Source organism: Cyprinus carpio, chromosome B17, assembly GCF_018340385.1.
Source record: "Cyprinus carpio isolate SPL01 chromosome B17, ASM1834038v1, whole genome shotgun sequence".
Taxonomy (NCBI): Eukaryota; Metazoa; Chordata; class Actinopteri; order Cypriniformes; family Cyprinidae; genus Cyprinus; species Cyprinus carpio.
In genome coordinates, this window is record NC_056613.1 from 13,581,431 (window position 1) to 13,603,964 (window position 22,534).

The window sequence follows — 22,534 nt, forward strand, 5'->3', positions numbered from 1 at the left end:
TGTTAATCTTAGAGTGTTTATGATTGTTTCTCCACAACCACAAAGAATTTAGAAACTCCACAAAGAAACTCCTCCTGTGCAATTGTAAAGCCCCCGATGTTGCAATGAAAGGATAGATGTTCATCAAAGTCAGACATACAGTTGTGTCACATACATTGTGCTAACTTCCTTAGCAAGATCATTCTTGTCTTTTAAATAGGTTAGGCTAGACTACACCAACATTTACACTGTTATCATTAGCATCATAGTCCTTCTGCTGTTAAAAAAAAAAAAAAAAAAAAAAAAAACGCTGTTTATATCTGCTGGTGTGACTGTTATTATAGTGGGGCCAGTTTGTGAGGATGTAGCTGCTTTTTTGGTTGTGTGAACAGCGGCACAAATACCCATAGGGGCCGTGTCATTGTGTTGGGGGGATTTGAATACCACGGATGACTCCACTTTCACTGGCCCTCATAGAAATGTTGTTTGCTGCTTCATCTCGCAAAGGAAGTTAATGTTTTACGCGTGTGGGTGAGGACCTTGCTGTGCAGGTGCTGGCGTGTGGCTTTACAATCTAAGTGAAGCTGTTCCCAGATAATTGACCACAGCACTTAGTCTGTATCGACCTACCTACACTGGACACAGAGAGAGAGAGACGATTGTAGACTGAGTGCAGATCTGGTATACCCAGAGGATGAAAATCCAGTATTCATTCATGAGGCACGTGATTAAAGAAATGCAGTATTTATGGTCATACTATGAGCTATTAATTAACTAAACTTTGTAGCCTGGAGGTGTTTTATAGATAATCCAGACATTGTATTTATGTACTTAACAGCTGTTTTGAAATAGTGTGTTGTGTGCCCTGTAAAGCTGGGAGAGGTGTTTTACCAAGTGTTATAAGGCATTGCTACGACATTGCTCAAGTTTTTCCTGTTTGAAATTGGTTTAAAAGGTGGTTACTGTACAAACGTAATATGTAGGAGTTGGTTTAATGTGTAAATGCCCTCACTTTAGTTAAACTCAGAATGTTTAGGTCATACTGCACGTGTCCACAGGCAAAGACAAAACTAGCTCCATATTTAAGCATTTATGACAGGCCTCACACTCAGTGGCTGACTGACATAGTTCTGCATTTGTAGTTTCTTAACTCTGCAGAAGTCAGTTTTTCTTAACTTTGCAAACGTAATTTCTGCCTGTTATGGTATAATAATAACAGCAATGACAATATAAAATAAAAAATTATTTCTTGCTTGCTTTCTTGGTTGCTTTCTTGCTTCCTTGCTTTATTTAATGAACTATATCAAACATAATCTCTCTCTTGATTTTGTTCTCTGTCCACAGAACCCCAGAGTCCTACAAAAGTTGTCCGTGCCAGCAAACCCAGATCCAGGAAGACCAGTAAGGTTAGTCATTTTTATGCAGTGGATCGCCATCAGAGGAGGCCACGTGACCTGCATTTTTTGTTTAATGGAGGTGAAACAATAAACTTTAATCTCAGTCATTAATTATAGATACTATATAAATCCATATGGAGATCTTTTATTTATTTATTTATTTATTGGGCTGTCTATTTGTAAAAGTGGCAGTTTTTTCCTCCAGTCTGTTTGTGTAACAGTCTAGTTTCTGGATGTCCTGGTCTGGATCAGGGGTCAGCAGCAGTCAGTTATTGAGCAGCTTGGCTTGTGTTTGTATTTAAGTGGATATTTGTTCGCTCTGTTCAGTCTTTTGTGTGGGTGATGGTCAACAGAGAGTCAGCACATAAGTTTTTGACTTTTACCTCAGCGGGGCATTCCAGAGAGAGCACATGGAGAGCTCAGATTTAGTCATAACAGGGGCAGTAGAGTTGTCCCTTTGACTGACTCCATGGCATGGCATGTTAGTTTGTCTCCACTTACTCTCACATACACCACTTGACAGGTTCCCTTGTACATTCGTGACCCCTAGCATATTATTCTGTGTTCATCCCTCATGCATTTTAGTTTTTTTAAAGGACTGTGACACGTTTGGTTTGTTATGACTGCCCTTGTTAGTTCACATCTGTTATACCATTTTAACTGCCTTACAAATTCAGTTTCTACCGTCTAGCTTTAGCATCTGGGACACCCAGGACCCATTTTGGGACGATAGTGGAATCCAATATGCCACTTGGAATTCTGGGTTGCTTCGCAGCTTGAGGAATGATTGACGTTCCTCCGGTAATAGAAGGTCAAATGATCTCTGAGAAAGGAAAAGCCACACTTCCCCCACAGAGTCAAAATTATGTTTTGTGTGTTAAATACTGACAAAGTTGTCAGGTAGGGTTAAAACTCGACTTCAGGAGTATTTGGAACACAGACATCAGTGGAGTGGAGCAGCTGCCTCTTTACAAATCATTCGAACTGGACATTGAGATAGCATGCATCTGCTCATTGCCTTTCAGTTGACAAACATTAGGGAATGATCCTGCTTTTTTGTTTTTCTGTTTGTTCAAATCAAATGGGAGGTGTTTGTTTCCCATTTTTATACTAACACAGGAGTTGGCTGTTGTAGTAATAGATCATGATGAAGGATGGGAACTTTCAGTACAGATGTAACTTTATTTCTCTCTTTCTTTCGTTTCCATTTACAGTCAGGTGACTTCAGTGATATCACAAACTGGCCGACCCCTGGAGAAATCGCCAATAAGGAGGTGAGGAAGACACTGCATTTAAATTTCAATCTGGCTGTTTTGTATTAAAGTTTGTTCAGTTCCAGGCTTTTATTATTTGATTTACATAATGGAAACAGTGACATATTATAAAATAAAAAAATTACTATTTGTGGAAAAAAAATCAAAAATCATGGCAATTTCTATAATGAATATGAATTTTTGTTATGTCAAGTTCAAAAATATTTTGTAAAGTAGAAAAATTACTATTTGTGGAAAAAAAACTAAAAAATGGTAATTAAGAAAAAGTGAACCCTAAAATTTATTTCTTGAAACGTCCGAAAGTATAACTATAATTTTTTTCAGATATTCAGATGTCAGCTTGGAAGCTGGGTGTCTACAAGTCAAAAAGGTTTAAGAATACTTTATAAAGAAAATATAAGATAAAAATAAAAAAGTTTTATACATGTATGAAATAAATCCTGGCATTCTTAAACCTCTTGTCTTTCCAGAGCCTCATCTTTCTTTGTTTTTTCTACTTTTAAAGGCAAAGGGGGATTTAGAAATAAATCTGAGCTGCTCTTTACCATACAACGATATTGGATTGACTTACAAGTGACACTAGTTACGTAATTGGATTACTTTTTCAAGTAACTAGTACAGTAACGCATTACTTTTAAATTTACAATGAAATATCTGAAGTTACTTTGTTTTCCCATTTATTCACTGACACCTTGCCCATTTTAAGAGAAATTGGGAGTGAGGTGCAGAGTCACTTCCTTTAGACTGAGGCTTATTAATTAAAACAAAAATAAAATTAAAAAAGCAAGCCCAGCACAAGTGGCAAAAACGCAATGCATTACTTTCCATAAAAAGTAACTAAATAACAATGTTATTTTTTTTTATGGAGTAACAATATTATAGTGCATTACTTTTAAAAGTAACTTTCCCAACACACTTGTGTGCATTCAAAGTTCTTCAGAACATTATATGGGTTATAGCACACAAATAATATGGCCCACTTTTGACCATGATTGTAAAGATCCCCATCCACTTTCATTGAATAGGAAAGAGCAGCCTGGACATTCAACTAAACATTATCTTTGGTGTTCCATGGAAGAAATTATTTTGAGTAAATAAACTATGCCTTTATGTCTCTTCTTCTGCATGTTTTTGTCAGTTTTTATGTCAGAGATAAGATCTATGAAATGAATCCTTTATGCACTCTCGTGGAGTGTTCATTCCGTATCACGTGCCTTTAGACCTGTGGAAGAAATGTATATGTGTTGGTTCTCTTTCAAGCATACGTTTCGGTGTCTCACTATGGGATATGCCCCTTCCGCGTATTCCTCAGAAGCCCAATTCCATTACACCAGTCCCAATTGGCTGGCAGACATGACGTTGCGTCAAGGGAGTGGCTTCCTCCTCTCGGTATAAAACGAGTGATGCAATGTCATTACGACATTCAAAAACCTCTTCTCGCTTCACACCAGAAGCTTACCCAACTGATAGCCGTCAACTAGTCTCCACGCTGGTTGCTGGTTTATCATTATGGTACTGTGCTTATAGTCAATCTGTTGGCCACCACGCCGCTTTCGCCTACCCCTCAATCAGCATTCCAGCTCATTGTTAGGGTCATTCAGTACCGCAACTATGGCTGCAGCAATGCAGACTACCGTAGCTAGCGAGGGAGATCCGTGGCTTTGCTAATGCGGGAACAAGATCTCATGCAAAGACACACACCAGGTCTGCTCTGCATGTCTTGGGCTGAAACATGCTCAAATGGCGGTCGATAGTCCCGGATCCTGTGAGCGCTGCGCGCGTTTCACCATGAAGAGCCTCCATCGCAGGTTAGCACGCCAAGCTAGCTTGTCTGGCCATGATCCCCTCATGTCAGCTAGTCCTGCTCAGGTTTCCGCCCCTCAGGTACCCATTCCTATAGAGCTGCCCACCACAGCAACTCTATCGTGGGGTGAACAACTGGATGTATGCGCCCATCTGGCCGGTGTCCTCAGCATGGACAAGGAGGAGGAGGGTGCGTTTGAATTTGAGGAAGAGGGGCAATCAGATTTCCTTCTCTCTGAAGAGGAGGAAGATTTCGAGGATTCCCCTTTTCTCCCCCCTGCACAACTGGCACAACCCCTCGTTATGTCGGGATCCACAGAGGAGGCGGGCGAGGCACCATCCTCTCCGCTTCTTAGTGTGGATCTGCAAGAAATGTGCAAACACGCTGCGGAGAAAATCAATATTCCGCTCACAACCTCCTTGTTCGCTAGTCCCCGACCCTCAGTTGTTCATCAGAAAACGAGTTCAGATGTTTACAGATGTTCTGTGGGGAAACCAGAGCCAAGTTGGTCCAGGGGATGCAGAGCAGTGAAGAGAATGAGAGACGATGCAGTGGTGTACACCCACCCACTAATCACAAGCACTTTATGTGTTCAAAGTTCAATAAAGTTTTCACTGTTTCCCCCAAAAATGTTGCAAAACACTTTATCAGAACACAGTGTAACACCACCTCATGGAGTCATCGCTCCGCTGAAGGTGGTGAGCCACGTAAACTCCAAGCACTTTCCAAGCACTAAGTGTTCACGCATGTGCAGTACAGACCACAAACCTGTTTTCGACTCGGCCATACAATGGTGCCGGAACGTTGCAAATAAACTATTGGCAAAAATGCATGCAGTCCTGTTGGGTGCTGAGAACAGTACAGTACGGTTGCAGACTGCTGTTTACCACTTCTCCCCTGCAGTTCAAAGGAATAATTTATTCTCAGGTGCAGGGGGCATTAGTACATGTTCTTCAGGACGAGATTACCTCCCTGTTGAACAAAAAGGCAATAAGAGTGGTTCCACCCAAGGAAAGTCACAGTGGGTTTTACTCGAGATACTTCCTAGTCCTGAAAAAAGGGACTCGTGCTCTCTGCCCTATATTAGATCTTCGCGCACTGAACAAATACCTAAGGTAGTACAAGTTCAGAATGCTCACCCATTCTACACTTCTGAAACTGGTGCGCCCAGGCGATTGGTTTACATCAATCGACATGAAGGATGCATATTTTCATGCATATGCATATTTTCAAGAATATATCCACCCCACAGGAAATTTCTAAGGTTTGCATTCCTTGGCGTGGCATACGAATATCTAGTCCTTCCCTTTGGCCTATCTCTCAGCCCGAGGGTATTTTTAAAATTTACAGAAGTGTCCCTAGCTCCGCTCAGTGAGAAAGGCATTCTTCTAGCTACTTACATAGACGACTGGCTGGCTGGTGACAGCTCAATCAGAGCACAAAGCGAAAGATCACACAGCCATGCTCCTAGAAAATCTACAAAAACTGGGATTAAAATTAAACACCGAAAAGAGTGTTTTAGTTCCCAGACAGTCAATAATGTATCTGGGGTTGTTACTGGACTCAATGACATTCAGAGTGCGACTGTCAGAGGAGATAGTAAAAAAATTTACGAAATGCCTGGCTGAATTTCAGAAAGGGAACAATGTTTCTTTTTGCACATGCCTCAGACTATTAGGTCTGATGGCCTCAGCTCTAATAGTCATTCCCTTAGGCAGACTATTTATGAGAGAGTTTCAACGCTGGTTAGCTTCTCTGAGACTAGACCCATTACGGCACTCCCAGAGGAGAGTGAGATCTGGTTGCGTTGCATTACAATGCTCCATGCCCTCTGTTCTTCTCTCTGAAGGATCAGAGCGCGCCTCTGGGAATAGATGCACTGGCGCACGAGTGGCCTCGCGTCCTCCTGTACGTATTCTCACAGATTGCGTTGATATCTCCAGCCCTTCACAGAGTGAGGGAGGAGGGACTAAGAATGATACTGGTAGCTCCGCGGTGACCAGGGAAATTTTGGCTGGCGGAGATCATACATATGCTGTATGCAGAGCCATGGTCCCTGCCACTGCGCAGGGATCTGCTGTCACAGGTGGGGAGGGGTTGATATTTCATCCTCATCCAGAACACCTGGCACTGTGGCCCTGGCCAGTGAGTGGCTAAATATGAAAGCGGCTGGTCTGCCAGACAGTGTCATCAGAACTATACAGAATTCTAGGGCCCTGTCCACTCGGTCACTCTATGAATGTAAATGGGGCGTGTTTGAGCGTTGGTGCGCGGCTAGACACTTAATCCCCTTTCAGTGTTCAGTGGCATTTATTCTATCGTTCTTGCAGGATATGATAGATCAGGGTAAAGCATTCTCAACAATAAAGGTGTTTTTGGCCGCAATATCTGACTGTCATGTAGGTTTTGATAAAAAAACTGTGGGGCAGCACCCTTTGGTATGCCGGTTTATGAAGGGTGCGCGACGCGCTTTGCCAGTCTCAAAACCGATCTTTCCGTCATGGGATCTGGTTCTGGTGCTTGATGCGCTTTCTGTGACTCCATTTGAGCCACTGGAAAAAGCTGACCTGAAATTATTGTCATTTAAGACAGCGCTGCTCTTAGCTTTGGCTTCAGCGAAGCACCTAAGTGAAATTCATGCACTTTCTGTGAATTCAGCGTGTACGCAATTTATGTCAGTGGATGCAGGGGTGCTTTTGAAACCTAATCCTGCTTTTATGCTCAAGGTGGTCTATTGCAATTCTATTGTTCCTCTCAAGTTAAGAGCCTTTAACCCACCGCCTTTTGCTTCAGCTGAACAGCAAAGGCTGAATATGCTATGTCCGGTGCATGCTTTACGCATTTACACGGAGAGGACTAAAGGGTTCAGAGAGAGTGATCAGCTGTTTGTGTATTGGGCAAAGCCGCGTATGGGGAAGCCGATTACTATACAGCGTTTATCCCACTGGATAGTGGAGGCAGCCCTATAATAGTTTCTTTGGTTGGCAGGAGACTTCGAGACAGGCTATCTGGCCATATGGGAGTTAGGATATCCCATAGTGAGACACCAAAACTTATGCTTGAAAGAGAACAATAGGTTACTTATGTAACCCCGGTTCTCTGATAGCATTAAGTGAGGTGTCTCGCTGTGTGAAGCGGGGAAGAGGTGTGCTTGTTTTGAATTTTGTAATGATGTTGCGTCGCTCATTTTATACCGAGAGGAGGGAGCCACTCCCTGACGCAACGTCATGTCTGCTAGCCAATTGGGGCTGGCGTAATGTAACTGGGTTTCTGAGGAATACACGGAAGTGGCATATCCCATAGTGAGACACCTCACTTAATGCTATCAGAGAACCGGGGTTACGCAAGTAACCTATTGTTCTCTTTCAAGCATACGTTTCGGTTGTTTTCACTGACTGGACTGCTGGCTTCATTCTACTAAGTTCAGGTTTAATTTACTGAGAGATTGATTTGATTGTGCTCCTCAGCAGCAGCAGAATGTGATAAACGTGCAGGTGAGGAAAGGGACGTCCGGATGGAGGGAAAGGAAGAAGGATTGCGGGGGAGAGAAGAGAGAGAAGGAGAGCGGAAGTGATGGGAGTGACAGTAAGGAGAACAGGGAGGCACAGTCGGATTCAATCACAGAACTTTCGAACGAACAGGAGACAGAGGATGGAGAGGATACGCACAACAGTGCCCCCCGTAGGAGAGGAGGTAAGGCAGACAACAACATTAACACATAAACAGGCATTCAGAGTCACACTGCATATCCAGTTTACTGTTTGCTGCATACTGTGCAGTGTGCTGCCTCCAATTCAGAGCATAGTATGCTTCCTTATGGACATATGACCCCTTCATTTTTCAGAGCTGCTTGAACAGTTATCTTGTTGGGAATAAGCAGTTATATTAACTTTTTGATTTTGATTTTTGACTTTAGGCAGCTGATCAAATAATACACTATTTCCAGTACTGTATGCTGTATACAACTCCATTCACAGTCCTTGAAAGTGAACAAATTGCAGTGGCCGTTGAGCTTTATACTAATTCCTCTTGGCATAAATTCAGCATTATTCAAAATTGATTGCTGAAGCCATTATAAAAATGTCCTATTCGCAGGTGCTTTTATTACTCATGATGAATTTATTCTGAAAGAGAACACATCCAATAATAGGGGGGTTCCCAGCATTTGTCTTCTTGATAGGGAACCACCTTTATGTGGAATAAATCTGGGACTTATGTAATTAGTTTCTAAGTCTCATCAGTGATCATTACACACTCACTGAAGTGATTGTTTTAGCCTGTAGATGGATTAACTGTTAAAAAAAGGAAACATTTTTTCGTTAAACAAGATAATAATCATAATAATAATGTATTTTGCTAAAGAAAAAAACAACAACGGCATGTAAAGTGAACAGTCATGTAGGGTTATGGGTAAGGGTCAAAGGTAATTACCCTTGTAACCTAAAACTCTGAATGGTTAAAAATGGCTTTTAAACATCTGTCCACTTTTGTGAATGTCATGTATCAAATGGTTAAACAAACTTGTCAGAAGTGCTACTCATTTCTTTAGATGAAGAAAAAAAAAAAAGGTTTGGAAAGTGGACGTGGGAAAAAAAATGACTGGGCACACCTTCATAACACTTCTACAAACTTTAGGAAAAAATGTGGGAACTTGAACATGATCACACGTGTACCAGCAACCTCCAGCTAAAAAAAGAGAGAGAAAAGACAGACGCTAGAAGAATTGAGTGCTTAGAAATTCTCATGATGCCTGGGCGGGTTTTAGACGCGTTAATGCTTTAAATCACACACGCATGTCTTAACACATACACACATGTGCACAGTCACACACTCAGTATTCTTGAAGTATTACACAATACTGATTACTTAATCAAATGGTTCCTTCATTTCTTCATAAATCTCACATTAATATGTCTTTAGATGTTAGTGTGGGGTAATTTGCTGTGAATAAGTGTCTAAATGTTATGGCAAGACCTCTGCAGGAGGATATAAGGCATTACTAAAAGCCCCTGGGCTGGTTTTGGAAAGCTTCTTTCTCTTTCAGTTACAATACATAGATATGAAGAAACAGCACTGTTTTATATTCCTATATACTAATCTGAATTTAGCATGAATATAGTGGGGTACAAATGTCAAATGTTGACACATACAAATTATTGTATGATTTTTAAACAAATAAATACTGTGACACAATTAAATACTGAATATAAAAAGAACGTTATCAAATAAGTAAATATATGTCATGAATTCATATAGACTGCTTTGTACAGGCAGTCATTTGTTTTTGCTTTTATTGAATCTCAAGACTTTCAAAATATGCTGGAAAACATGATTATCAGGTTTTACACAAATGTGATGTGTTTGTGCAGCATAAGTGCTGCTGCCATTAAAACAATAGAGGTAATAAACTGAGACTTTAGTGTTCATTTTTTTAATTCAAGATGACTGTAAATATTTTACTCTGTTAATCTGAGTTCTTATTTTGTCCTTTTCTTTTGTGTGTTCCTCAGGCTGGCGGAGAGAGAGAGATTTCTTTGATGACACAGCGAGCGTTCGCAGCGAGGGCAGCAATGTCCGCGGAGGCCCCAGGGGCAGGGGCAAAGGTCGCGGCCGAGGCAGAGGTCGTGGACGAGGTAACGGATAAACATCCCTAAACAAGCTAAACATCAGTCTTGTTTGGTTCGATTGAAGCGAACTCAAGTTCGTTTCCCCCCTTGGTGCGGATCCTTTGGGCAGGTGTGAATACAGCAATCGCACTCGGGTGCGCACCAAACAACCGTACCGAGACCCAGCTGAAGAAGTGGTCTCGGTCCACTTCCAAACCAACTCTGGTACGGTTGAATGGATGAACCAATGAATGGATGACTTTAAGTACACATGTGGTTTTGTTTACAATTTCTGGTTCACTTGCAAAAAGGAAAGTGTGAAAGCGAACCGCACCAAACTAAAAAAATCAACGTTGTATTTGGTCCGAACCAAGTGAACAAGCGGACTTTCCTGGTGTGAATACATCCTTATTAAAGATGTATTCTTTATGACATTCTAGTAAATAAAATGCACTGAATTTCAGCATTATTTTTTGTTAAGGTACATAAGTCTTTCCCAACGCTTGGTATTATGCTTGTCCAGGCACTTGTTTTTCAGACAAGTAGAAGTGAATAAAAAAAAAAACAACTAAAAGCGATTAGTTCACCCAAAAATGAAAATTACCCAATGATTTACTTGCCCTCAAGCAATCCTAGGTGTATATGTTTTTCTGCTTTTAGATGAATACAATCGGAGTTACATTAAAAAATGTCCTGGCTCTTCTAAGTTTTTTGGAATGGGGTTTAAGGATGCGGTTTTGAAGTCCAATAAAAGTGCATAAATCCATCATAAAAAAGTGCTCCACATGACTCCAAGGGGTTAATAAAGGCCTTCTGAAGATAATCAATGTGTTTTGTCATATTTAGAACTTTATAAAACATAATCTCTAGATTCGGCTAACTGACATACGCGTGTTCATGAGAGAGTGGCGTTCCAGCGGATGACGTAGGACTTAGCAAAACAAAACACCGGTCACAAATTAGAAGTACAAAACAAGGATTTGTAAAGAAAAATGTTGGAGGATTTCGATATAAGCCAAGAGTCTTTGCTGTAAACAAAACTTGGTTCTCATGAGACTAGAATATTCTTACCGGAGCCTGTGCTATGCCTACGTCCTACGTCATCTCTCGTGAACACACAAAACATTTAGTGGAAGCTAGATATTACATTTGATAAAGTTTTAAATATATTTAAATCTATATAATATATAAGATATTTTTCTTACAAAGGAAACGATTGCTTCACTTCAGAAGGCCTTTATTAACCCACCGGAGCTGTGTGGAGCACTTTTTATGATGGAATCATGCTCTTTTATTATGCTCTTTTTATATTCAAAATATAAAACATATTAATATAAAAAATATTAAACCCCATCCACTGCCATTATAAAGCTTGAAAGAGCCTGGGCATATTTTAATATTACTCCAATTGAAAGTCATGTATACCTAGGATGGCTTGAGGGTGAGTAAAATCATACGGTAATTATCAATATCATTTTTGGTGAACTATCCCTTTAAACTTTAAAATCCTTCTTCACTGTAAAGCGTAAAAATAGTTTAGTCATACAACTTCACTTTAGGGTTTTGGTTTCACATATTCAGTGTCAAGTATATGTATAGAAATATACATCATGTATTAACTCTTTTTTTTTTTTTTCAGGTCGATATGACTACTCCCACAGTTACCGGGACTCGTACCCGGATGGGTCCACAGTTCCAACAGAGTTTGGCACTAATATGGTCTATTACTATGACGATGGTAATCGCGTGCAGATGTATACGATTGAGGAGAATTTACTTAAAGAATACATCAAACGCCAAATGTAAGTTCAGTGTCTCTCTTCTCTTTGAATTTATACAAAATACAGCACTTTGTTTGTTTTTCCAGCGCTCCAGCTTTAAGTTTACCACATGGTTTCTTTTTATTGGTCATATCACAACAAATTTCGGACTTTATGAGGATTTGTACTTCTCTGTAGTTTAGTAAAATTAAACTAAACAGTGCACACATGGCTGTATTATATTCTTGGTGTTTCACACTTTACCAGCAGTAGAGGGAGCAGCTGCCGCGTTGGGTGGCCTGGCACTGCCTGTCTGTGTGTGTCCTTAATTTAGCTCGTCTGCCTTATGGATGATGGGGAAGGGTCAGATGATCTGGGTCAGAGAGATTAGGACATAGGACGCTGGGTGCGTTGTGTGTGTGTGTTTGTGTGTGGGAGCATTTCCTAGTAAGTCAGAAATAATGACTTTTGCATTTCATGTGGAAATGAAAATGTGTATCAGTGTGCATAGTTAAAGTGTGTGTTTTCTTTCTACTACCCAGCATGAGGTTATTGTTTGTGTGTGTGTGTGTGTGTTCTTGCCCATGTAATCTTATTCACAGAATTCAGCCAAGCTTACTTCACTCAACGCTGTGATCATAACAAGCTGTGAGTCTACAGGAAGCTCTCTCTCTCTCACACACACACACACACACTGGCCGTTTAACATCTGAAACCTGTTTTTCAAAAACAGTTTAGATCAATGCTTACTGATGGAAAAACTGTTCACAGGTCAGTTAAAAAGATCCTTCCTATATGCAGAGATTTTGATAGGGCTGTTAAAACTTTGGTTGAGTCTTCACTTTGTTTGTGAAAAAGAGGAATATGAAGAGACACTCTACACACTCTAAACCACAAACAAGTTTTTATATTAAATAAAAGAGCCACAATCGCTTCTGCAGTGACTTCAACTTTCACTTCATCTTAACATTAATTTATGTTGCTTCATAATAGTCTCTATTGCAACACTGCAATGATAAATTGCAATATTGTGCTTTTTCAACATGTTTTCTGCTCAGTGTTCAGCATGTGCTGTTTGGTAAAAATAGGCTCATTGCCGAAACTCTACTTTTAGTGGTGTGTCTTGGATGTTTTTGGGCCATCTTATAGTGTATTATTTATCCATCTAATTCTGTATGTTTATTTTTATAATTTAAAAATAATTTTATAGTTTATTTAAAAAGAGCGTACAAGTGTCTCCATTTGGCATGTTTCTGTATTCCTTGTCCTGCATGTTCTCTAAGCCCAGTTTCTCCTCGCACCTAAACATACCAGTGAGTGAAACTGGCAAAACACCACCGCTGAAACTCCCCAGAATCATTTACACTTGCAGTGTGGCACAAGGGGCGTCTCGACCTCGGCTGACTAAAGCTGCAGGAATGTGAGGTGTGTTCTGGGTGGAGGCTGCAGCGTTCCTCCTAGGGCTGCTTCTAGGATTGCAAAGGGGTGGAAAATTTCCGGTAAATTTGCTGGAAATTTTCCACATTTTTGCAACCCTAGCTTGCTTCTTACAGGAGTTTTAGCACATTATGTTCATGTATGTTATACATTAAGGAGGCGTTTGATTGGTTGGTGTATATCATCGGTCACATCTCTCAACTTGCATGTGTTAGGAGATACATAATCAACTTTTCTCCTAACTGCTTGTCCACAAAAACTCTATAAGATTGTTATACAATATTTAAATATGAAATTCAGCAGTGATAGTGGAGGTCTGGTCTCACTGCACCTGGTCTCACTGGAATCCTGCCAGAGGCTCTGTGCCGTCTGCTGTGGGACTGCTGTGCTCCTCACCTCACAAAATACACAATACCCAGAGGACAGAGATAGAAGGAGAAGAGGTGCTGATCTGTGAATGCATAGGCCTATGTTGCTGGAAAAAGAGGGGGAGGAATGGATAGATAGATAACTAAAGGATGTGAGATTTCTGTCTTTTATTCCCAAGACATCCAGTCAGTTCTGTCTTTGCACATATAACAGTTAGTTTAAGTGCAGCAGTTGTAGAACGAGACTGTTGGAGCTGGAGCTGCTCTTGGATGTGTTTACATGTGTTTTGCACTACAGTGAATATTAAATTGCAATACATTTCATTAATGGACATTTTTAAAAGGACTTCTCCAATAGTCAAATATCAGACTGAAAGAGTTTGTATTATAGCTGTATTCTTTTATATTGTTGTAAACATTTTGTTAAATTATTGCACATAATTATGTATTGAAATTCTATAAAAAATTATAATGATGATTGTTATTATTTTCTACTACAAGTTTCTACTACAATACATTGTAAAAATTTGCCTTACAGATAAAATGTGGTCTGAAAGTCTGAGATTGTTCTTTCAGTGTAGATTTTTAGGATTTTGGAAAATTAGATTAGATTAAATAAAATTATAGAATTTTGTTCATGTAGATTATGTGCTGCTGTCATTAAAAGAGACATGTGAAATACTAAGATACTCAGAAATATTATATTTTCAATTTAGTGTTTCACTTGATTTGTTTGTGATATAATTAATAATAATAATAAGATGATTATTAGAAAAAATAGATTATTAGTGTTCTCAGACCTTTAGTACTCACTTTCTTGACTTTTTAAAATCTGTTTTGTCTTTATATATAAAACACACAAAACAAAAATTAAATTTTATTTAATTTATTTTTAATTAAAAAAAAAAAATATAATTCATTTCCATTATACCTGATGGGCATGCAACAAATAAAATTATTAAATGAGCCTCTACAAATATATATATGTGATCTTGGACCACAAAACCGGTCTTAAGTCGCTGGGGTATATTGTTAGCAATAACCAAAAAAACATTGGGTCAAAATTATCGATTTTTCTTTTATGCCAAAAATCATTAGGATATTAAGTAAAGATCACGTTTTTGATATGCATTGCTAAGAATTCATTTGGACAAGTTCAAAGAGGATTTTCATAGTATTTTTATTTTTTTACACCCTCAGATTCCAGATTTTCAAATAGTTGTATCTCGGCCAAATATTGTCCTATCCTAACAAACCATAAATCAATGGAAAGCTTATTTATTCAGCATGTATAAATCTCAGTTTCGAAAAATTGACACTTAAGACTGGTTTTGTGTTCCAGGGTCACATACTCTTCAGAGGTATTTTAGTCTGTTTTATTTGTATATTTTTTGTGGGTTAAGTACAAAGCTTAAAATATACAATGTGTATGTAATTTTATCTAAGTTGTATGTAATTATATCTTAATTGCACACATACATGACAAATGCAGTAGTTATTTTTGTAGTTAGGATTTAAATACACCGTAATTTGAGGCAGCAGATGTTTAATTATTATTTTGGAGTTTATAGATGGCTGTTTGTTTGTTTTTAGTGAATACTACTTCAGTCTCCCAAACCTGGAGCGTGACTTCTTCCTGCGGAGGAAGATGGATTCAAAAGGCTTTTTGCCCATCTCTCTGATTGCCAGCTTCCACAGAGTCCAGGCCCTTACCACCGATATCAGCCTCATTAAGGAGGTGACTATTGACTCTTCACCTCTGCTGTATCTGAGTTTAATATCTTTAGGCTATGTTACATCTGGTTTTTATGTGTATGTGCAGGCGGTGAAGAACAGTGAAGTCGTGGAGCTTGTTGATGAGCAGATCCGTAGGAAAGAGGAGCCTGAGCATTGGCCTATCCCGGGTCCCTCTCTGGACTCCCCGCGCACAGATTTTTCCCAGCTCATTCACTGCCCTGAGTTCGTCCCAGGACAGACATTCACCTCCCTCAGCACAGGTTCTGATGTGTTTGATAGCTTTTTTATTGTACTTGTCATTGTTTTGCAGTGTTGTTTAGCAATTCTACTGTTATTTTGCCTGATTCTGAAAATAGTAGCCCTCATCACAATCACTTATTTGCTGATAATCGCTCCCTCTACATGTGCCACAGTGTCGTCCTCCCCAGTCGAACCTGCTCTGGTAAATGGCCAAACTAGTGATGACCCAGACACAGCCAAATCTCAGTCCAAAGAATCCTCTCCTTCAGACTCAAAAAGCAGCTCTAGAAAAGATGTGAATACGCCTAAAGAGCAGTCCAGCATTCTCTCTGATCCCGACGCCCAGCAGTGGATACAGGTGGAAAAACGACACAGAAACTCCTCTGGAAAAAATAAGGTACTTGCAGATCTGATTCTATATCATAATATGCTGATCTGGTGCTCAAAAAACATTTCTTCTTATTAATGTTAAAAACGGTTTTTCTGATTAATGTTTTTTGGTGGAAAACATGATGTATTTTTTCAGGATTCTTTGAAAAGAAAGTTCAAAAGAAAAGCATTTATTTGAAATAGACATCTTTTGTAACATTATAAATGTCTTTCCTATCATTTTTGATCAATTTAATACACCCTTGTTGAATAAAAGTATAATCTCTTTTTTTTTTTCTTTTTTTTTTTTTTTAAATAGTGCTGCTATTTTAAATAATACTGTATAAAATCAATAAATGAAAATATTGGCCAATTACTGATATGAGGTGTATGAAGCAAAACAATAGGGATGCACAAAACACTTGTAGTGTGTCAATTTGGAGAATTTTTTTATATACTTTTAAAACAAATGTTTTTTTTTATATTTTGGATTATTCTCATTTCTACTTGTTCCTTTATAACACATGACTGTGCTTGAGCATTTTGATCACACACATCTTTCCTTTTCCATATCTCTTCATCCATCATTTCCTCTCTCCATTATTTCATCTCCTGTCCTGTGGATGTGCAGACCTCAGTAACTCCTCTTCCTCCTAGCCCTCCTCCTTCTTCTCCTCCTCCTCCCCTTCTTGAGTTGTCCCCATCTGCAGTTGAGTATCCCCGCCTGCTTTCTGTGTTTCCTGTTTTCTTTCCTTCTTTTTTTCATATTTATTAAATGTAAATAAGATACGTTTTGTGTTTGCTTCAGGAGCGCACAGAATTGGTTCAGTCCAGCCCAAAGCAGCAGCCTGAGGCAGACCAGGAGGAGCTGGACTTCCTGTTTGATGAAGAAATAGAACGACTCGCAGCGCCTCGCAAGAACACCTTCACCGATTGGTCAGATGATGATTCTGATGATGAACTTGACGACCGTGACGTAAACAAAATCCTGATTGTCACTCAGACCCCCCCTCACCTGCGGAAACATCCTGGGGGCGATCGAACGGGGAACCATGTGTCACGTGCCAAAATTACAGCTGACCTTGCCAAAGCCATTAACGATGGATTGTTCTACTATGAACAGGATCTTTGGACACAGGAAGAAGGGCAGCGAGAGTGTGCCAATGCCAAGGTGAGAATGGTTGTGCTTTTTAAATTATGTATTAACATTACAAAAATAATTTACATGTAGCAATAAAGAGTTCAGTAGAATATCCAAGCTTCTCACCTACATATAGTAAAAGTGAAGGTCAGCATCCACTTAGAACAGCTTGGACATTCTGCAAAGTATCTTTTGTGTCCTATAAAAGTCATTCAGGTTTGATATGATGACAATTTTCATTTTAGGCTGAAATCTCCTTTTCACTATATTATTGATGAACATCATTTACATGCTGAAAAGTTATATTTCTTATAATGGTGCTGTGCAGTTTCCATCATATGAGCAACACTGAGTTCAAATTCATCTTGCATCATGTTTCCCCCATCAAATAAACAGTAAAAAAGTTTGTTTGGTAAGGTGATTTTGTTTCTGTTTTTGAAATACATTTACATTACATATACATTTAGTCTTTAACTCTCTTGTGCTAACATAAATCTCTTATGCTCATCAAAGGTGCATTAATTTGATCAAAATATATTGTAAAATATTACAATTTAAAACAGCTGTTTTTATTTTAATATATTTTTAAATATAATTTCTTTGTGTTTGCAACACTGAATTTTGAGCATCATTACTCCAGTCTTCAGTCTCACTTGATGATTTGCTGCTCAGACAAAATTCTTATATTCATCAATGTTGAAAAGAGTTATGTTGCTTAATATTTATGTGGAAACTATAATAATTTTTAAGGATTCTTTGATGGATAGAAAGCATTCATTTGAAATAAAATAATTTTGTAATAATATAAAAGTCAGTAACTTTTGATTAATTTAATGCATTCTTGCTAAATAAAAGTATTAATTTCATTAAAAAATAAATCTTATTTAACCCAAACTTTTGAGCCATAGTGTATACCAAAATATTTTTATGTTTTAATGTGTTTTAATCCAAAATGAGTGTGTAATAGTAACACAGAGAAGTTTATGCCGAGTGTGGTGTTAGTTCACCAGCTGTTGAGTTCAGATAAATGTCCACGCTCAGCAGTAACATGGGAATTTTCCTCTGCAAATGTTGGAATTGCTTTGTAGTGACCAGAAATATGCTAAAATATTTGCTTAAGATCTCATATCTCACATTAGGCAGCACATTGTGTCTTTGCTGATTTATTTCTCAACCGCAGTTTTCTTTAGTTAGGACAAAAACTCATTTATTGATGTTGTATGAGCCAGTTCATACTAATATCAGCAGAATCTGAGCCATTTGCAAATGTCAAAAACCCTGAAAGAATCTTCTCTAATTTAACTCAACTAGGGCATATCAAGTTTACAATTTACACAGATATGTGTTTGAATTGTACAGTTGTGTCGGGGGTACCCACCTGTTCCCACTCGTGGGAGTCGTAACACCTGTGTTAACTGTGCCAAGGTCTCTGTGGGCTGAAGTTCAAAGTACAGACGCCTGATAAACCGCAGTACAAAATGACAGAAAAGAGCACACGTGCATGTGTTTGTTCAGATCAGTTAGAGTTTATGATGTCACTATGATAGTGTAACTTTTTTACATTAATACGTTCTGTGTACCATTGTGACCACTGACCTGTGTTTAAATGTCAATTTGACATTGTGTTCTTGGCAAACTCCTGATCGACTATGTTTTGTCTGATTTAATGCCTCTGATATGATAAAAGCTTCACTTTCAGTGGCCAAATGGGTTTGAGTCTTTATGATGGACTATTAGGATGTCATTGCAAGTAATAATCATGGGTAAACCTGATCAAGTGCAGCCTGCAGTCAAATACAGAGCACTTATGACTTCATCGTTCTTACAGGCAGAAACTTGAGTGTGATGCTCTGCTTGTTTTACTAGTTTTTATGCTTTTAGCCCTCTTGTAGCTGTTTGTTTGTACTCTCTATAATGTGTCAATATGTTCAACGTTTTTAGGATGTGGAGAATTTCAAAAAGCTAAACGTGATCAGCCAAGATGAGTTTGAAACTCTGACCCCTAAACTTCCCATTGACCCCATCCAGGAGATCCCACCCCCTCCACCATGTCAGACAGGTGATTATCTATCTATCTATCTATCTATCTATCTATCTATCTATCTATCTATCTATCTATCTATCTATCTATCTATCTATCTATCTATCTTATGAATAAACAAGCAAACAATTAAGTAATTATAATATAAAGTAATTATAATTTGTCTGTTCTTTTTCTTTAGATGATTCTAGCATGGCTCATTCTCTCCCCACGGATGTCCCAGAATCCTCCAGTGTGCCTCGCACCCCACGTACACCACGGACCCCTGGAAGACAGGACCCCACCAAAACCCCACGCTTCTACCCTGTCATCAAAGACAGCGGCAACCTTGACGGAAAAGTATGTTTGTACTAGGAAAACATATTCTGGGATTATAAGGATAAACTTTTATGTGTATTTTTGTAACTATATTTATGTATTACCTGAGATTATTACCTGTTTTGTCATCATTTACTCACCCTCGTGTCATTCCAAACCTGTGTAAGATTTTTTCTTATGTTGAACACAAAAGAAGATATTTTGAAGAACCAGTCGGTTATTGGTCCCCATTGACTTCCATAGTCGGGAAAGTCCATGGGACCATCAGCTGTTTGATTACCAGCATTCTTCAAAATATCTTCTCTTGCGTTCAACATAAGAAGGAAACTCGTACAGATTTAGAACAATATGAGGGTGAGTAAATGATGACAAAATTTTCATTTTTGGGTGAACTGTCCCTTTAATGTTTTTGCTTAATCACCTGAGTTCTTACAGTTGTCCTAACCAGGTGCCTATTTCTAATTTTTCTTTTCTCCCCCTCCCTCTTTTAGACCCCCAGAAAGAGGAAAACCCGCCACAGCTCTAACCCTCCTCTGGAGTGCCATGTAGGCTGGGTGATGGACTCACGAGAGCACAGACCCCGCACTTCCTCCATCAGGTTAGTGTATTTTTTTTTTTATGCCATGCCCTCAACACTGAGGTGCAAATGTTTTTCTGTGATTTGAAACACGTCAGCTAATTGTTTCAGATAGTAGGCTCTGCTAAACAGTCTTTCTTTCTCTCTCATTATCCTCCTCGTCCTCTGTACAGCAGCTCGAATGCATCTCCGTCAGAAGGTGCTCCTGCATTGTCAGGCAGTTATGGCTGCACCCCGCAGTCCCTGCCTAAGTTCCTCCATCCATCCCATGAGCTTATGAGAGAAAACGGCTTCACCCAGCAAGTTTACCACAAATATCGCAGACGATGCCTCAATGGTGCGGTGATTGTTTGTTTTTTACACAACAGCTGTTCTCTATATCTGTTTTTATATATAGATATACCTGCTTTACTTAAATTTCTCATTTTTGTGTATTTTCTTTCCACAGAGAGGAAGCGATTAGGTGTGGGTCAGTCTCAGGAGATGAACACTCTCTTCAGATTCTGGTCCTTCTTCCTCAGAGATAACTTCAACAGAAAGATGTATGAGGAGTTCAAGCAGTTTGCTCTAGAGGATGCCAAAGAGAACTACAGGTAAGGTCATAGTCCTGGATTCTGTATTTTATCTGCAGACCTTGTCTGGAGAAACAAATTCCAGGTAGTAAGTCAACCAAGTTCATTTGACCCCTTCTCAAGTGCCCCCAGTTTGGCAAAAGGGTAAATAAATGACATGCTGAAAATAAAAAGGTTCCTGCTCATATGCATAAATGGTGGTATAAACTATTGGTATTACAAATGCATCAAAATTCCCCTTTGATTTGTTTTACAGAGGCTACAGAAGACTTGAAAAATGGTTCATGTCTATTCTTAAAAATAATGAAATATAAATGAAATATTGGCTATCATAGCAATTTCTTGTGAGAGAATGTTGAAGTTGGCATGTTCATGTTTGACCTATATAACACACAACATACAAACACATCCACATTAAAATGGCTACCAAGTCTGAACATTGTTCTTTAAGGTCTGTCTGGTTCTTATACAGGGAACTCTTCCGGTTGTTTACTCACAGATTGTTTGTATTAGTTGTTGTTCGGCAAGTGTGTGTATTTCAGTACTGTATCCTGAATGCTGAGGGCTTGGACTCCTATTTAACTTGTTTTTTGAATCAACAAAACTCATAATGCAAAATATTTAAAGGATCTTGAACTTAAGATGCTATCAACATCACAACTCTTGCAGATTCTTAAACAATAAATCTTGTTTCATGCAACAATACAAAAATAAAAAGCATTTGCCAACAATTTTTGGTAACAAAATCAGTTACCAACAAAATAGTTCGTAAAACCTTGATAAATCTCTTCTGGGAACCCAGATCATTGCAGTATATTTTAAAATCTTGGGCTTGTTTTTTTCGCACAAAATGACAGTGCAAACTGTACTAGCTCTGCATGCATAGTATTTGCAATGTTGAAAGACATGCAAATGATTAGCTGTATAAGGTTTTTGTATACGACCTGCTGTGCTACCTGGGAAGGCCAACACTGGTTTCCTAATGGGTGTTCAAATGTTTAAACAGGTACGGACTGGAGTGTCTGTTCCGGTACTACAGTTATGGACTAGAGCGGAGGTTCAGACAAGACATCTTTAAGGACTTCCAGGAGGAGACCATCCACGACTATGAGAAAGGTCAGACAATCATAATTTGGCAAAAAAAAAAAAAAAAGCATGCAAAGGCAGAAATGTTCATTTTGCCTTTTTTACTTTGCTGCATATCGCCAATCATATCAGTGTCTGGTGTTTTGTGGTTCAAATTTACTTACTCAGTACATTGGCGGAAACTTGTTAGTAAACCACCATTTTTTTGCTGAAAGATGTGTCATCATGTGCTTGCATCTGATGTTTGGGGGTTTGTGTATGCGTGTAGGTCAACTATATGGACTGGAGAAATTCTGGGCTTTCCTGAAATACGCAAAGGTGAAGAATCAGCCCATTGACCCCAAACTCCAGGAATACCTCAGCAAATTCAAGAGCATTGATGATTTCAGAGTAGATGTGAGTATAAGCAGCACTCTTACATGTGAATGTGATCCCAGAATAATACATTAACCCCGTAAAGCCTAACATGCGAAATAGTAGCTAAAAAACATTTTCTGAAATGGAACAGTTTTTTAAACCTTTAAACAAAATCTAAAATAAAAAGGTTTACATGTGTTTTATTATTTATTATCATTTTTATGCATATGAGGTTATTATGCCTCATATAATAATATACATAAACATGGAGCTCATACTTAAGGAAAAATAAAGCTTTTATTCAAAGGCCCAAATTGAGCAAAAATATGCAACTTGGTGCAGTTGTTGATATTTTCATGGCCAAAAAGTATAATGAAATTCTGATAGCTTGTCATCTGATGAGATTTGCTAACAGTATAATAGACTACTAGAGCAGTCACTTTATATCTCTGAATAATGTATATCAGTAAG

General features: G+C 38.7%; 1 protein-coding gene across 2 annotated transcripts in view; it reads left to right on the top strand.

Moving 5' to 3' along the window:
* The window catches only part of larp1b (La ribonucleoprotein 1B), a 31,043-nt gene that overhangs the window by 6,386 nt on the left and 2,123 nt on the right, over nt 1–22,534 (top strand). Inside the window, exons 2-18 of one of the 2 annotated variants that reach the window (XM_042742377.1) lie at nt 1,324–1,385; nt 2,591–2,650; nt 7,922–8,147; nt 9,965–10,087; nt 11,700–11,862; nt 15,219–15,363; nt 15,448–15,622; nt 15,776–15,999; nt 16,603–16,680; nt 16,780–17,142; nt 19,054–19,171; nt 19,335–19,492; nt 19,963–20,069; nt 20,222–20,385; nt 20,497–20,641; nt 21,627–21,736; nt 21,975–22,102. In XM_042742377.1, the coding sequence (XP_042598311.1) occupies nt 1,324–1,385; nt 2,591–2,650; nt 7,922–8,147; nt 9,965–10,087; nt 11,700–11,862; nt 15,219–15,363; nt 15,448–15,622; nt 15,776–15,999; nt 16,603–16,680; nt 16,780–17,142; nt 19,054–19,171; nt 19,335–19,492; nt 19,963–20,069; nt 20,222–20,385; nt 20,497–20,641; nt 21,627–21,736; nt 21,975–22,102 (2,549 nt within the window). The remainder of the gene's footprint in view (nt 1–1,323; nt 1,386–2,590; nt 2,651–7,921; nt 8,148–9,964; nt 10,088–11,699; nt 11,863–15,218; nt 15,364–15,447; nt 15,623–15,775; nt 16,000–16,602; nt 16,681–16,779; nt 17,143–19,053; nt 19,172–19,334; nt 19,493–19,962; nt 20,070–20,221; nt 20,386–20,496; nt 20,642–21,626; nt 21,737–21,974; nt 22,103–22,534) is intronic. The other variant, XM_042742378.1, reaches the window with a different exon arrangement.